The sequence below is a fragment of the Euprymna scolopes genome, chromosome 7, assembly GCF_053919585.1.
Source record: "Euprymna scolopes isolate OS-2025 chromosome 7, ASM5391958v1, whole genome shotgun sequence".
Taxonomy (NCBI): domain Eukaryota; kingdom Metazoa; phylum Mollusca; class Cephalopoda; order Sepiida; family Sepiolidae; genus Euprymna; species Euprymna scolopes.
In genome coordinates this window covers 25,235,004-25,253,570 of record NC_136488.1, presented here as the reverse complement: position 1 = coordinate 25,253,570, position 18,567 = coordinate 25,235,004, and the positions used below count along the sequence as shown (strand labels likewise).

General features: G+C 32.0%; 1 protein-coding gene across 2 annotated transcripts in view; it reads right to left on the bottom strand.

The window, feature by feature from the left end:
- LOC145279655 (uncharacterized) overlaps positions 1-18,567 on the bottom strand; it is a 466,377-nt gene that overhangs the window by 77,488 nt on the left and 370,322 nt on the right. For both annotated transcript variants that reach the window (XM_080130890.1, XM_080130891.1), the window contains 3 exons: positions 15,968-16,033; positions 12,465-12,530; positions 7,803-7,978 (listed from right to left, as the gene is read on the bottom strand). In XM_080130890.1, the coding sequence (XP_079987016.1) occupies positions 7,803-7,978; positions 12,465-12,530; positions 15,968-16,033 (308 nt within the window). The remainder of the gene's footprint in view (positions 1-7,802; positions 7,979-12,464; positions 12,531-15,967; positions 16,034-18,567) is intronic.

Sequence of the window (18,567 nt, the reverse complement as noted above, 5' to 3'; positions counted from 1 at the left end):
TCGTATTCCTTTTTAGACATTTCCATTCACACACACACACACACACACACACACACACACACACACACACACACACACACACACACACACACACACATATATAGGGTGTCCCAAAATGATCTGACACATTTGTTGGTAAAATAAATAAATAAATAACAATTAAATAAAGAAAATTCTTATTTTTTTATTTTTTAAATGTACGTAGAATGCCATTTTATTTCACACAGTCTTAAATAATAAATCGTCCAAATGTTTCCCATCATTGTAACACACGATTGTAGACGTTCACGAAAGTTTTCAATAACTTGATGGATTATTTCGGTGGAATAGCAGCAATTTCAGAACGAATATTTCGTCTTAATTCTTAAAACACCCAGCGTGTTGGCTGAATACTTTTGACGTCAAATATCCCCACAAGAAAAAATCGCAGGGGTTTTAGATCAAGCAATCTTGTGGGCCAAAAAATATCACCACACAAAGAAATAAAATAATTTGGGAACATTTCCTTCAGAAAAATGCATAAATATAGATATAAGAAAAATAGAATAGGATTCTACGTACATACAAAAAAAAACAAAAAACAGACAAACATTTTTTTTATGTAATTGTTTTTTACTTTTTTTTAACCTACAAATGTGTCAGATCATTTTGGGACACCCTATATATATATATATATATATATATATATATATATATATATACACACACATATTAGTCCTCGCGCGAAAGAGCAGGACACAAAATGTTTTAAATAATAATAATATTAGAATAACAATAATAAAGACTTTCGCTGGCGAGGACTACTATTGAGCGTACCCAGTTATACAGTCCTTTTGAAATTTTCATTTCTATTTTTCTCGTTATCTACTGAATATTTTTAATGAAACCTATATGAAATATGTTCCTTATTAAATTGTAAAGATTTTCTATTCTGAAAAAAGTTTACAAAAATTTTTTTAAATTCAGATTTTCTCATTATTCAGACATGTATGACAAAGAGTGAGTTGCAAAAAAGAGTTGTGGTGTGAGGAGAAATACAAACTGAAACAGAGAAAATATTCAGACCTGTAATAATAAAAAAAGGGGGGGGGGTTGCAAAAATGAGTTGTGGTTTGAGGAGAAGTACAAACTGAAATAGAGCGTAGGAGAGTTTTTATAAATGCATGCAAAACCACATTCATTTTTTTAAATCCAAATTAATAAATTAAATAAAATATAATCTTAAAACGATACGATACAAGTTAGAAAAGCATTTCATCCAAGGCATGAAAGTTGTTAAACAAAATGTTTTTACTAGAGGCTTTAAAAATAAAAGTACAAGATTCAATTTGAAATTTATATATCTTTAAAGTGCACTTTTATACATTTTAAAAAGTAAGGTATTAAATTTTTATACCTTACTTTGTAAAATTTATATATATATATATATATATATATATATATATATATATATATATATATATATATATATATATATATATATACTACCAGTTGATATTCTGATTCTTTTTTTATCTTCTAAATATTTAGCCATAATGTTATTCTTAAAATTATTTATTATTTTATTATTAATTATCGAAAGAACAATGGTATGATTTATAGATTTTAGTTTTACACGTAGTTTAAAATCGATAATTATTGAAAAATTTATCATTAGTACCAGAATAGAAAATAAAGTTTTCGATAAAAAAAACAAAAGAAAAAAATTTCAAGCATCTTCTTAATCATTGACATTGGAAAATAGACACATTTTTTTTTCAATACCACTTTCAATAGTCGAAAAACTTCTGATTTTTTTTGCCACAGACGATTTCTGATTGGTTAATCCAATAATCACATCTCCTAAAAAACTATGGTTCCTACGCTCTTAAATTTACCATAAAATATTATGGCCTTATTTATTGTCCATCTTGGAAGGGTTTTTTTTTTCCTTACTTGCCATTTACAAATTACAAAATTACGAAACTTCCAACCTCCAACACCACGTCCGCCATTCTGGTGCTAGCCGCACACATGTACACACAACATGAAAACAAATGCTGTCCTACCCAGCACAGATGCACACACGTTCACACACACACACACGTTCACTACCATCGTCTTTAAAACATGTTCTTTTGAAGAGACGATTTTTTTAAGCTGCTGACACACATGTTTTGAAAATCTAGCAAGAATTAATTTTCCTGAAATTTTTCAATATTTAAAAATAAATTATGCCGGCTGATAAAATTTTAAAACTTTTTTTTAAAGCTAGAAAGATAAAATTTAAAAATACTTATTTATATATATATATATATATATATATATATATATATATATATATATGAAACTAAACTAAAAAAAAAAAAACGCGCGTTCACTCGTGGTCTTAAGTTCATTTCGGGTTTGTATTACTGTACACATAGATTCGAAAAAGTTGTCAAAAAACAAATATATAACAAATAAATGTTATCAAAGGCAAGATAAGTTACTTTTCTACCAAACTGGATATATTTTTCGTGTTTTTATTCAATGTAACATATTTATTCAGCTCGAAAAACGGGTTTGTATTACTGTACACATAGATTCGAAAAAGTTGTCAAAAAACAAATATATAACAAATAAATGTTATCAAAGGCAAGATAAGTTACTTTTCTACCATACTGGATATATTTTTCGTGTTTTTATTCGATGTAACATGTTTATTCAGCTCGAAAACCATACAGTGTTTACCGATGTATTCGAAAATTCAAGATGGCGCCTCACCCCCTCTTTAACACGGTAAGTATGGGAAAAGGTGTTATAAATAAAAAACTAGAAAAAATACTATTAAAAACCCGCCGAATATATGTCAAACTATGTCACGGTAACATATATTAAGCGAGTTTTTAACAGTATTTTATCCAGTTTTTTATTAATAACATCTTTTCCCAAACTTACCGTGTTAAAGTGGGAGTCAGACGCCATCTTTAATTTTCCAATACATCGGTAAACACTGTATGGTTTTCGAGCTGAATAAACATGTTACATTGAATAAAAATACGAAAAATATATCCAGTTTGGTAGAAAAGTAACTTATCTTGCCTTTGATAACATTTATTTGTTATATATTTGTTTTTTGACAACTTTTTCGAATCTATGTGTACAGTAATACAAACCCCATTCATTTTGATTTAAAAAAAATCATTTTGATTAAAAAAATAGTTTAATTTTAATATTTGTTTATTGTCTTAACTCATATCAAATGTTTTGCTTGTGTTCTGCTTCAAATATTCATAATCTTACATGCATAATTTTCATTTAATTATATTAAATAAACTTCAAGTTTACTACAAATCAAATCGTGTTTCTTTCACATTTAAAAATGTAACTTATAAGTAATTAAAGAACGCATTCTAATCTTTAAAATCTATAATACAACGAAATATTCAATTGCTTATAATACTTAAACAAACAACTTGTGTTTTTTATTATTTTTTTATTATTAATATTAGATGAGTTTCAGTATAAATCATCGTGTTCTTTATTTCAATCCAATTTTGAAGTTTTGTAACGCTGTCTGTAAAAATTACTGTTGATTATTGACAGTCTAAGAGTTCCACATATCTTGCTTGTTGAGACCTCGGCGATGATGTCATTTTTTCAGCTGGCCGGCCATCTTTATAACGAAGGCCACGCCACCATCCCTCCACCAAAAGGGGAAGCCTGGCATTTTCTCACCCGAAAGGGGGGAGCTTGGCAGTTTCTCCCCCCAAAGGAGGGAGCCGGTGTCCCCCCCCCAAGGGTGGGTGGGGGGCGAAGAGGCCAGGAGGAGGTGACTTTTTTCTTTGGGGGGGGGGAGAAGCCTCCAGGCACCCTTCTCCCTGAAGGTGGGGTTGGGGATTATCTCTCCCTGAAGGGGGGAGGCCGGCACCAAGCATGTAAATCCAGAGGGGTGACTTTTTTTGTTACCCCTCGGAATGGGAAGGGGGCCGATCACCCAGGCAACGCCAGGTAACCCCTGCTAGTATATATATAAAAGTGAACGTGTCTGTGTATCTGTCTGTATCTGTCTGTGTGTCTGTATATGTACATTTCACTGTCAATTTAAAGTTTACAGACTCGGAATTTGATATACAGGGTACTGAGATTTGGGAAAATCGATGTGATCGGTTTTCGGCCAGAAATTTGGCTGTTAAGGGGTCAAAGTTCAACGATTTGACCTGTGAGAACTCTACCACACTCCTTCGACAATTTTGGGTCTAAAAACTTGAAATTTTAGATATAGGTTTCTTGGACATGGATCTAACTTAATAACTTGATTAGAGCCTTAAACAATATGTATTAAGGGGTCATAATAGGGGTCAAAGTTAAAAAGATTGACCGTTTTTTTTTTGTTTTTTTTGCTCAGCATACACCTCCAAACAACCGGGCAACGCCGGGAATCGATACTAGTATATCTATAAAAGTGAACGCATCTGTCTCTCTATCTGTGTACATTTCCCTACACAATAACTCTGTCAATTTTCAGTCTACATACTCGAAATTTGATGTACAGAGTATGAAGATTTGGGAAAATCTTTGTAATCCGTTTTCGGAGAGGAGTTTGGCTGTTAAGGGGTCAAAGTTCAATGGTTTGACCTTTGAGAACTTTACAAAACTCCTCCGCCAATTTTGGGTACAAACAATTGAAGTTTTAGATATAGGTTTCTTGGACATGGATCTAACTTAATAACTTGATTATGTTAAGGGGTCAAAGTTTTAAAAAAAAATTGACCTCTGTGGTCTCTACCAAATTACTCAGACAATTTCTGGTCTAAACATTTAAAATTTTACATAAAGGGTATTCAGAGATAGGGCAAGCTTTTTAATCGGTGCAGGTCGAAAATGTTAGCTACCAATATATAAATGTATGTATGTATGTATGCATGTTTGTATGTATGTGTGTATGTTTGTATGTATGTATGTTTGCATGTCTGCCTAAAGCTTTTGACAGCGGCGACGGATTTTCACAAGATCAGTATCGTATTGAAGCTCAACACTTCAGGCGACATATATCGAAAAATTGGCTAAAAACATTAATTCCTTCACCCTTAACTAGCTACTTTTCCACAGGGGGGGGGTTGCTTTTTTCGCAGATATTTTCGAAAGTCATCTCCTCTTTTCGATTGTCTAGCCTTAATTTAAACCTACGTCACTTCTGGTTTGGTGGTGGTTGTAACAGTGAAGACGTCACGTTTTTTCCCGTTCTTTTCCTCTTTCGCAGTAAGGGTTCGAGCCTGCCTTGCTACTAGCACTTTTCTTTTTTTTTTTTTTTGCTCAACAAGAGGTCAAAGTTAAAAAGATTTGACCTTTGCGGTGTCTAGCAACCTATTAAGCCAATTTTGTGTCTAAACATTTGAAATTTATACATACCAGGTATTCAGACATGCGGCAAGCATTTTAATCAGTTTTGGGGTGAAAATTTGGCTGCCAAAATATCAAAGTTGAAAGAGTTGATCTTTGTAGATTCTATCAAGTTCCTCTGCCAATTTTGGATCTAAAGACTTGAAATTTTAGATGTAGGTAATTTTGACATGGGTAAAACTTTTTATTTTAATTTGAGAACAAAATAATAAATGTTAAGAGGTCAAAATATGGGTCAAAGTTTAAAAAATTGACCCCTGCGGTCTCTACGCAATTATTCAGACAAATTTTTGGTCTAAACATTTGAAATCTTACATAAAGTATATTCACACGTAGAGTAAGTTATGAACAGTACATAGGGCCCGAGCAAAGCCGGGCTGAACTGCTAGTATATATATATATATATATATATATATATATATATATATATATATATATATATGTGTGTGTGTGTGTGTGTGTGTGTGTGTGTATATATGTGTACATATATATATATGTGTATATATGTACTTATATATATTTGTGTATGCACAGTAAAATCTACTAAATTAATGAATAGACCATTATGAATTTTGGAATTTATATTCTAGACAGCACAATGAGTAATATGGGCACATTATCTTTTGTGGACTTTAATATTTAAGGGCTGCATGTATAAAAAGTCAATTATATATATATATATATATATATATATATATATATATATATATATAAAGTGCCTTCAGTAAGTTTCCAAACTTTTTTCAGATGGGAACTTTTATTGATAGTACACACATGAAACTATTCCCCTTTGAAGTAATCTCCTCCGGCTACAATGTACTTGTTGCACCGTTCCAAAAACCTCTGGAAGACCCCATGGAAATCCTCTTGTGTGAGCATATCAATCACCCTCGTCATAGCCGCTTTCATCTTGGTCAAATAATCTGTGACAAGGATGAAGCACCCTTCGGACAAACTTTTTGCAAATCTTCTACATCTTCAGTTCCTCACAAATAATAGTGTGTACAATTCTCACACCGACATCAAACTGTCTCTATAGACACACAACGGTCCTTATCTATGAAGTTCTTTATTTGGCCAATCAACTCTTGTTTCCTGACTTCCTTACACCTCCCAAACGTCTCATCATCCCTTACAGACTCCCTGCCTTCCTTGAATCTCTTATACAATTCAAAAACTGATGCTCGTTCATGCAAGATGGTCCAAAGCAGTCTGAAGCATTCCATACGTTTTTGTGGCATTTTTTTCAAGTTTAAAACAGAATTTTATTGCCTATCATTTTTATAAATTGTCCGTACATCCAGATTGTATTTTTTAAATTTACCAGTTGTGACAATCAGACTTAGTAGGGTGTATTTCGATTTCTGCTGAAGCTGTTCATTTGAACCTGAAATCATAAAAATTGGTCAGTCATAAGATGTATGGTAATAACATACTAAATTTTCAAGCGTCTACGACAATTTTAAATGCCTGTATGAAAAAGTCTGGAAACTTACTGAAGGCACCTTATATATATATATATATATATATATATATATATATATATATATATATATAAAGGGCATGGCAAGGCCACAGAGGAGACAACCGAAGCAGCAAAACTGACACTGGCCTACGGGACACTATATATACAAATGTAGGCAAATTTGGGCATATTTAATTGGTTTTAAAAAATATATTCTTTCTTTATCAATTGTCATACAATTTTAAGCATAAAACCGTATTATAATCTTCCAAAAACCTGCAAATCTTTATGTTATTTCGTCCCATAAAGCCAAAGATATGAGCATTTCAATATTCAATTTGACTACTGATATAGATATATCTATAGATATACCACCTTTTTTGGCAATTTTATAAGTTCCAAATCTCAGCGACTATTGATCAGAATTTAATAAATGAAGGCTCGTTGGAAAGGTAATGACCGGAATGGTGTAGTGGGATATGTGACATTTGCCCTTAAGATCGCACAATAAGGGGATCATTCATCATCCAGAGCCTAGTTTTGACATTTTTTTTGCAGCAAATCGCATACATTCATCATCAGAATGGACACCTCAGCTAAATGCACATGTTACTTTGCTAAACAGAAAATCTCAGCTCGAGTATTTTTTTTTGTTTTCTTACAAGGATTGAACTGTTTAGAAAAAAACCCATAATACTCGCATGCACATGCCTCAGTTTCTGTATTAATTAAAATATAAAACTTATGCATGTTTTATGACCGGGCAACGCCGGGCGGCCTACTAGTAGTATATATTATTAAATAATTATATCAATTGTTTCTTTTATTGGTACATTAGTGAATAAGCTTTTTACATTGATGAAACGCAATGATTTTATTGTATGATTATTTGGTTTGTATGTTTTGTAATAATTGTTGAATAGAACATAGTTATATAAGTTTAATAAAGAATTATAAAATATGTAGAACGTACACATTTTTAAGTTTTTTGCACTTGCTTGGGGTTTTCTCATACACGAATCTTTTTTGATCAATAACTATATCCGAGCCAGTCCATTTTACAAAAATGACCGGATAATTCATTTCCAAGATCCATTCTTTCATGATATCACCAACATCCAAATCGGTTACATTTTGTGCAATGGCTTCCTGTAAAACAGAATGAATAAAAATATCAAAAAGGATTAAAAAAAAAAAAAAGAAAAAAAAGAAAGAGCAATAGCATATACTAACTACAATTTTGGCCTTTTGGTTAAGATCAAAGTGTAGTATCTGTTCTTCAGATGCTGCACTTCTATTTCTTGTTCTCTTTCGGTGAAGGAGAAATCCTTCACAACTGAGACAATTTTTATTTTTGTACCTTTTCTCCACGTTAAAAAACGACCCTGGTGTCTAACTCTGTCCCGTGAGGAGGCATAGTAAATAGGTACAATTAAAAATGGTAATTGTAGGATAGATTAAAAATACTGTTTAGCCGTCCATTTATCCAGAATCATTATGAAGTATATGTTCAACCGCTAGAGGAAAAATTATCTCCTCTTTTCAGAAGGTGGATTGATTTATCGTATGTTGGCTGAGATGACCTCATTTGAAAAAGAGTTTCAACAGGTTAAAGTTAATAAATAATTTATATAGTAGCTTTTACATTTTAAATAACACTGTTTTCACTGTACTGGCATGTAGAAGTTTAAATGTAATGTGAAGAGACACCAACTGGTCAACTCCCCACAGTCCCCTGTTAGACATGATCGCAAATAGTAGCCCCTTACGTTCCAAGTGGCAACATGCCTTGTTTGGAGTGCAAAATAAATAAATAAATAAAAATAAATAAATAAATAAATAATCAAAAATCATTCTGAGTTGGTGTGAAAATTGAATGAAGTGGCAAAAAACAAGGAAAAAAACTGTAGAAATAATTAACATAAAAACTTAAAAATATTAAAATTTTCAAAATTCCGGTTTCCTTGTTGCTGCATGATCACATGTTCTAATCTAAACATAGGACAACCACAGTGTTGCATGAATCATATATTTTGTGAAGACACAGTAGGTTGTTGCTTGGTCTTCTATAATATGATTGGTTCAAGATGTTCCATGCTAACCAATTCGATCTTTTATAATATCAGCCAAGAATGAAAAGTTGTGAGTCCGTGTCGAAGCTATGTCACATCTGTCAGCATGTGTACTGGCTTTGATATCAGCCATACAGCCGATTTGCATTACTCAGCAAAAATAGATCAAATCAGCAAATTGATAAATAAATATGTTAATCTGCTTCTCTGTATATAAAAGTCAATGAGAGAATGAACTATTGCTATGTATCAGAGTTATATAGCTTATATGTGTCTCTTTAAATGTATGTACAGCTTTTAACAGTGTCTGTATAATCTTATATGCGTTGCGCCGCCTTCTGCGTGTGTGCAGACATGGGAGTGTGTGTGGGCTTCTTACACATATTCAAATTGACAGTTCATGTCAACGGGACAAATAACATATGACAGATAGTTCTGGACCACTAGCCCCAATTCGCGATTTCTTGTTGTACTTCTTTCCTGTCATAAACTAAAGACCATTCACACAATTGAGTAGCAGCATGCAGTTAACACAAAACGCTTAAACTTTAGTTTTTATTTTATACTCCACAGTTCCATGATTTGCAACTTAGATTTTTGCTATATCTTCATTATATCACCCTATTTTAGCTTCCCAAGACATAAGTTGTCATCATCTCGCTACACAAACCTCTCATTCCAAGCTCTTCTCTGACTGGCACTCTCACTCTGACTTTAGATATAACAAAAGCATTGTTCCTGCTTACACAATCATTTATGTAAAAAGGTCAATCTTTAAAAAAATTTTTTTATTACAATTTCACCCCAAACAAGGCATATTGCCACTTTGATGTAGGGGGCTACTATCAGGGACATAAGCTACAGGGGTACTATGTGTGGAGTTGGGTAGCAAGATGTCAGTTCACATTACACTTGAACTTCTGCATGTCAGTATAGTTGGGGAAGCAGGAACTCGGAAGGGAATTCCAAAGTCCAGCGGTTCTAGGGAAGAAACTACTGGAGTAGAAGGCTCTCTTACATCTAGGGATCTCAATTGTGAAGGGGTGAGATTTTGCTGCTTGTCGGGTTTGTCGAGGGTGTTCACGTCGTGGGGGCACAAGTGCTTGTAGTTCGTCAGAGCATTCACCATTAAAATACTTGTAGAACAGGCAGAAGGATGCAACGTTTCGTCGATGGGACAGAGGCTGAAGCTTAGATGCCAGTTCAGGGCCTATCAGATTTGCGACTCTCTTTTGAACCTTGTCAAGGAGCGAGAGACTAGTAGCAGATGCACCAGCCCAAATATGACAGCAATACTCCATACGTGGGCGAATGGTGGCCTTATAGAGGTACAGGATACTTTCGGGTGTTAGTAGTTTTCTAGCACGGTAGAGAGAGCCCACCTTTCTTGCAGCGGTTCTGGCAATGCCTTCAATGTAATTGTTCCAACTCAAGAGATTTTGCTGCTTGTCGGGTTTGTCATGGGTATTTACGTCGAGGGGGTACAAGTGCTTGCAGTTCGTCAGAGCAGTCACCATTAAAATACTTGTAGAACAGGCAGAGGGATGCTACATTTCGTCGATGGGACAGAGGCTGAAGCTTTGTTAATGTTAAACTAATTCTGTATTGTAAACATTGTTCCAGTTTACGTAACCACGTATATAAAATGGTCAATCCTTTGTTAACATTAAACTATCTCTGCATTGTAAACATTTCTCATTATTTAATTTTTGTTTTACAATTTATTGAATCCATGTTTTTGCTTAAACTAAATTCTGAACCCAGTTGTTTACAATTACTTTCGCTTATTACGAACACATTTGTTTATAATTACTTTTGTTTATTATAAATTCTAACCATTTTGTCTTGTCATAAATTCCATTATGCTATTGTTTATGTCAAATATTTACTTTTAATTTTTGCCTCATTCATTTCGTCTAGCCATGCAAACTAGCTAATGTAACTTACTCTCTTCATTTGTAGGGTACTAATCTGCAAAATCAACAGCCAAACAAAACACAAAGTCTTTTTGAATTTTTGAAATGAAGATAATTTGGATTATTCAAGTTATTTGATTGTCATGAAACGTTGTGAAAAGAAGATTCAAGATGAGAATAGTAGTTTGAATAATCCAAATCATATGAAAACTCAACGTGTCTAGGTAATGAACTAAGTTTAGCGTTCTGACCAAGACAAAGTGTAGTATCTGTTCTTCAAATGCTGCACTTCAGTTTCTTGTTCTCTCTCGGTGGAGGAGAAACCCTTCACAACTGAGACAAGTTTTATTTTTGTTCCTTCTCTCCACGTCAAAAAATGATCTTGGTATCTAACTCTGTACCGTCTGAAGGCATTGTAAATAGGAACATTAACATTTCTTTCATCTGGTGGAGATAAATCAGACTTTATGACATAGTAATTTCGACTGGACCTTTCAAAAACTATCCGAAAACCTTTTATGGATTTGCAGAGCAGTCATAGAGCTTCCAGACAGCTAGAAAGAAAAACGTACACACTCTCACTTGCGAACGCCAAGACACTCTAAGCACAGCTATCTTCACTTGAAAATATACTGCTTCAAGAAAAAAAACAAAAAAAAAAACAGCAGCTGACATCTATTTTTATCATTCAATTCATTTCTATTTACTGCCTTAACTTATGGAAAACTGCTTTTTAAGGACTCCATTCAAAAACATTTAGAAATTTTAAGGAGTCAGGGCGTTTCCAGACAGCCATGTTAAAAAGACAATGACAATCTCTTCAGCCCTTGTAGACTTGACAGTTAGCAAGGCTATCATCACTTGAAGATAGCCTACTTCAAGAGGAAATTTTTGACAGCTGACATTTATTATTATTACTAGACTTTTATTCTGTTAAAAACGAGAAAAAGTTATAGTCCGTTGATTTAGAATGAGTGTTTTATGCCAAATTGATGGTTGAATATTGTAAATTTTGTGCTCATTTTTACACAGATTACTATTAACCCTTTAATGTGCATTGAATAGATACTATAATACTTAGTTCGCTGCACATTATCATAACAAAGGTCCATACAAAATTTGACCCTGATTGGCCCAATAGTTATGTGATATTGTGGTGATTAATCCATATTAATCCTTATTAATCCACATTATCCCTAACTATGCATCAATATACTATAATGTTTAGTTTGCTGCACTTTATCATACCAAATTTACAAAATTTAACCAGATCGAATCAGTAGTTTCTGAAAAAAAGTGAAGCGAACAGACAGACAGACTAAGAGAAATATAGATTCAATTCCTTTCTATTCACTTTCTTAACTTTTGACAACCTACACCCACCTGTGTATTCAATACCAATAAATATATTTATATTTATAGTTTGTGTTTATAGAAGGGCATGGTTTAACATTGTTTTTGTTACAGATTATTATAGGAGATAGTTTTACAGTTTACATGAAGATTAGCTCCTATAAATCTGCTGGTATTAAAGAATATGTTCATGTATGCAGTTGCTATAAAAGATAGAATATTTCATTACAAAATATATATTAAGAGTATTTTTAGTGTTTACATTCATGCACATTCCAAGAACGAATTTCTTACCTCTGTGAAAGCTTTCCATAGATCTTTGTTAGCTGCATTAGCATAAGCATGCTTTTTAATATAATGCTACAAAGTAAAAGAAACAGTGTCATTATAGTAATTCATAAAATGACATTTTAATTTCTTTTTAGCCTTTTTTGGAGGATAAATACAAAGAAGGTGAATAATTATCTCCCTTTAAAACACGATGGTATTTATTTAGAATCCGACTTATTTAATAATTTAATACAGAAAAATCTTTATAATGTACGTACCCATATCAAAGCAAAGATGTCATGTTCCAAAAATCACGTAAATTGATCAAGTAGATTTTTTTAAACTAAGAAAATTACATTTTTTTTTGATAAAGCGAGAACGGTCTGTCTTGATCTGCCATATTTAAAAATAAAGAGAGATAACTCGATTTGTACTATCGAGATCAAAAGCAGCCTTGTAATCACTACAGTTTACGATTAAAATCGTTAAAATTTCTAAAAATCCTAAAAAAATTATATTGGTGCTATCAGCTAGAATCGAAACCAAAACATTTAGTACTTCAGTCGCGTTCCCTACCATTTAAACTAACCCGAAAGATATATAAGAAAGATTTAAAATTAAACCAATTCTAGCTATGATTGAATTTGTGTATGCGTAAAACTAATAAAAATATGGTGGCAAATTGAAATGAACATTTTGCTTTTTAACTTGCGGGCATATTTCTGTTCGCGTTATTCATCCATCAAAACAAAGATTTTACTTGTTGTATGGTTACTATTTTCTGTAAATTTCAGTGTTATGCAACTAATAGTTTAAGAGTTTATCATTTAAACATACCTACATACATACTACTGTTTATATATATAAAAGTCTTGATGAATTCTCAGATGAATGTAGCAAAAACTATGAGGCAAGTATTTTTGGGATGACTTAAAAAAAAAAATCTTATTTCTTTTTCTCTGCAATTGTTGATACCATCTCGAATTATTTTCTCTGGGAACCAACTTTTTTTCTCTCTTTTTCGGCGGATAATTAAACTAAAAAAATTCACAAAAACTTTCAAGCATGATTTTTGGAATTAGTTTAAATAAAATAATTTCTAATGTGATTTTGCAATTAATGTTGTGGTCCAGTGGACTTTTATTTTAAAATAAACAATCCAATTACTCTCCTCTCCCTCTCCCCCCTCTCTCTCTCTCCTTTTATATATATATATATATATATATATATATATATATAAGGAGAGAGAGAGAGAGAGAGAGAGAGGGGGGGGAGAGGGAGAGGAGAGTCTAATAAAATTAAAAGTAATGTAGAAAAATAGTGAATCAGCTTGTGCATAGAGATGAGATATGCAAATGTTCCACGTCATAAATCATGTAATGGAAAGAGATGAATGAACGCGGTAAGAGGATAGGGCAAAGACCAATGCATCTAATAAAATCCTTATCTGGTTCAAAGCAAATAATCCTGAGTTCGTTGCACCAGACGAACGGATCAGATCTTAACATAATGGATTTTATCGTTTGGAGTTTATTGCTCCATTAACTTCAACTACAGTAGAAAGATGTCACAGATATAAAAATCTATAAAACCTCTGTTGATGGTGGTTTAGAAGGATAGCCATTCAAAGGACGACTGGAAGTTGTCTAAACCATCCTCATTCTTGTACACCTGTTCACGAGGAAGAAACACACTAAACACCTCATCTAACTTTTATGTCTTTCTCCTGTTTTAACAAATTGTCTGTACATGTAAATTAATTGTTGTAAATTTCCTGCTTTTTTCTGTACATTACATCTAAATTCTAAGCTAAGTAATAAATAAATTATGAAAACTTTTAGATTGAAAATGAATTGTCCAAAGTGCGAAACAGTCTACACGTTTCAAAGCTATTAACCCTTCATTTTCTTCTTCATTGTTACAGTAGGTAACGTTTAATTCTCTTTTATATTTTAAACCATAGAAGCACACGTTTTCAAGTAAGGCACAGAGTTAACAAATTGTAATAATATATACGTAATTAAAATAAAGAAAAACATTTTATTAAATAATCTTTTTTTAATGTTTCATTACTTCTGATTAGACCGGATTGGGCACTGACATGAGCATTCTCATGACAGTTTTCTGAGCCTTACTACTTCTGTGTTAGTTCATGACAAATTGAAAGTAAATGTTTTGTTTGTGACGTCATCACTAGAAAATTGTCATACAGGGTCAACGGGCTCCTTCTATCCTGTTTGTTTTTCAATAGCTTTCCTCGTTTCCTAGATGTAATAATGGAATTCCATATACCCGTCTGCATGATAACTTTTCTGAATTTCGGAAGGATGCTAACAGGTGCTACACCTTGCTCAAGTGTGACCTGGCATTCTGCAAATTATTGCATTATTATTGTATATTATCATATTCTGTATTTACTGTACTTTATGCTAAAAGTGACTATTATAGAGTTCATGGATAAAAAGAATTGAATGAAACTGGAATAAGTATGTTCTCTTCATTATAAGAGATCAGGCGTAAAAATGTGCTCAGCAATAACTATGTGGTCTAGAGTACTGGAGATAATACCTGGATAGAAGAGATAACTTCTGGTTCATTGACATAGGCACACACCTAGCCGGAAGTATAAACATTCAGTGATTTGATAGAGCAACACCCACAGACACAGCAGATGAAAATGCATCATTGGCCAAATAAAAAATAATATTTTTTGGAAGCCACGTTTCATAGAGGGGTACAGGGCATTACGGCATTGGATATGTAGACGAAATCTTGGAATGGGTGTTACAATTGTGGATGCGTTGGTGTTAAAAAAAAATATCATTAATTGATCTGAAGTGAGAAAAAGTGGTTGGCTTGCGAATTAGATATGTTAATTTACATCAGCTCTGTATCTTACCCACCCTCTCTGTCTCGACTTGTTCACTAGAACTGAGCAATAAAATATATTATATTTATATACATAAGAGTTTTTTTGTCATTCTTTTTAAGGATAGCAGCATTATAGAACATTACAGACCTATGAAGATAGATTTGGGGAGCAATTTTCTTAACATGGACTAATTTTCAAAACTTAAAATATATGCGGATTATCACTATTAATAGACTTTTTAATCCGTTTAATCAATTAATTTAACTGTTAAAAGTAATAATAAGTAGTAGTAATAACTAAGTAATCCCTAACTGTTCATTATATCAAAAATTTCAGACAAATCGGCGCAGTAGTTTCCGAGAAAACTTCTAGATTAAATGTGGTATTGTGGTGACTAATCCGTATTAATCACTATTAATCTCTATTAATCCCTATCTGTGCATCGAACGGATACCATAATACTTAGTTCACTGCACTTTATCATAAAATAGCCTATACAAAATTTCAGGCAGATTGTTCCAATAGTTTCTAATAAAAAGTTGAATAGACAGACAGACAGACAGATAGAGAAGAGAAATATGATATAGATTATTATCATTTTTATTTTTTACCAAAAGTAAAAAAAAAGCAAAGAAAAATAAAAATTCATGCTTACTTGCAAGCCTTTTTCGAAAATGCTATCACCAAGAAAAAACTTGAGCATTTGAATAACAGATGCCCCCTAAAAAGAAATGGAAAGAGATCAATAAAGATGATCAGATAGAAAACTAAAATAGAAAATGCGATTCAGAAAAAGTATGGAATTATTTGGATTGTTTAGATAACTGTCTTCATCTTGGGTGCTATTCACACAACGCCTTGGTCGATGTAACATCCGATCTTCTTGAAAATGGATTTTATTTGATAAATGCTTGTTTTTTCAACTATAGTTTTTGTAATTCACAATATGTCATGTGCTTATAAAACAGAAAGAGCATAGAGTCGTTTCTATTTTCACATAAATTCGATTTGATATAATTCTTCTGAATTTTTTATATGGAGATTGATAATATGTATTATTTGAATTGTTTGCACCACTGTTCTCATTTTAGGTATTGTGTAACGTGACAGTTATATGTTCTTCAGTAGTGTCATTACATTTTAACACTCTCAGACCTGATGTTGTATGCAGGGACAGTTGCAAAGGAACAAAAAAAAAAAAAAGAAAGGAAATTCGACTCAAACTTTTTAGTTGAAATAAAATACATTTATTCACAGTACTTTCCAAAATAGCGCATAGCATCTTGTTTTAAAAGTCTCTTAGTTCGTCATGTAGTTCACAAAACTCTGCCGTGTCAACATGTGCTTAAAAATCTCTCACGCCACCACAGGCGACACGGCCATTTCATCTTGCCGGTCCTTTCACCAAGTGGTACCCTTTTTTTTTCTCTGCTTTTTCTTTCCCTACACTTCCTCTACTGTGACGTCAGCTCGCGCACCGGTTTTGTCATTTGCACATGTGTCGTGCATTTGCTTATGCTGCTAAATACGTGTCAACGGGTCTGTTACAGTTGTTCTCACAACGTTTCGGACAATGTAACCTTTAACCTTCTTTGAGTGTATCTGGACAGTGGCTCATATTATTGTTAAAAAAACTAATCTGTATCTACATACTTTTAAAAAGTTATGCTGTTTTTGGAGTTTGTTTGTACACAAATAAAAACATGTAATTGGTTGATAAAAAGAATAGACAGAGTACACGTTACTAAGGCAATAATTTTATGATCTTAATAGCAGAGTTTGAATCTAATGTAATTCTAAAGAATTAAAAAAATTGGATACATGTCTTATGAATTTAAATTAACATAGCATAATAACTAGTGTTGGGACAATTAATCGGAATCAGAAAAATTGGAAGATTTGGAAGTATCGGAATCGGTATCAGAATCGGAAAAATTGGTTCCTATTTTCCAATATTCTTTTAATTATCTTTTTTTACTTGATTTTGTTTAAACCAAAATTTTCCATTGCTGGTAATAATGATAAAATAATAAATATTTATTGATCATTTATTTACCAGTAAAGCTAAAATCTATAGATCACCCGCCACAAGTGTATTTTGATATTTAGGAAAATATCTGCATATTTAACATGTATTTTTACGAAAATCGGGGAAATAATCTTACATTAAAATAATTAGAGATTTATGAAATCAGTAATTGTATCGGAATTGGGAATTTAGTATGGAATCGGTAATTGTATCGCAATCAAGAAAAATATTGGAATCGTTCCATCACTAATAATAACAAGATAACATAAAACATTACATAAATATTGTTTTACTAAGTGATCTTTTTTTTTTGATAATCTGCAAAACAGTAGTCACAAAGAGTATACGATATTAGTTTAAAGCAAATCATTTTTGCTTAAAAATATAATTTTTACTTTTTTATCAATAAAAACAATATGGAAATATTAGGTTGGTGCAAAAACAATATCGTTTTCTCACATATGTTATTTTCTATATGATTTCTGATTTAATTCATTGATATATATATATATATATATATATATATATACATATATATATATATATATATATATATATATATATATACTTGTTTATTGTTATATAAACATGCTCACATCCCGCTGCTACAAATAGCCACTTGTTTCAATCAAACAACAGATATCATCAGGTAGCGACTTGACTATTCAAAAGTTCAATGAATAATGGATTTTTATTTTAGGTAGGAACTCTTTAAAAGTTGGAGTTAAAAAACTTAAAACATAGAACTTTAATTATAAAATGTAAAGAGGGAGGGGCAATTTAAATAAAGTTAAAAGATTACAATGGAGAGAGAGTGATTGAGAAAAGAAAAAAAAATCTGAAACTTAAAACAAATCTAGGAATGAAATTCTTAAACTTAATTAAAAAGCACTTTCCTATGAATAACATACTACATAAAATTTTCAATAAAAATACAATAAAACTTAGTTATAGCTGTAATGAAAACATTGAAAAAATAATTAAAAAACATAATAACAAAATATTAAACAAAAATAGCACACCTATTGCTACCGAAAGTTGTAACTGTAGAATTAAATCAAAATGCCCTCTTAAAGGAAATTGTCAAATTACTTCTGTAGTGTACCAAGCAACTATTTCTACTAAGGAAAATCCGAATGAAAAAAAATATTACATAGGAATGACAAATAACAATTTTAAAGAAAGATTTACCGGTCACAAGTGCTCTTTTGAAAATAATGAGTACA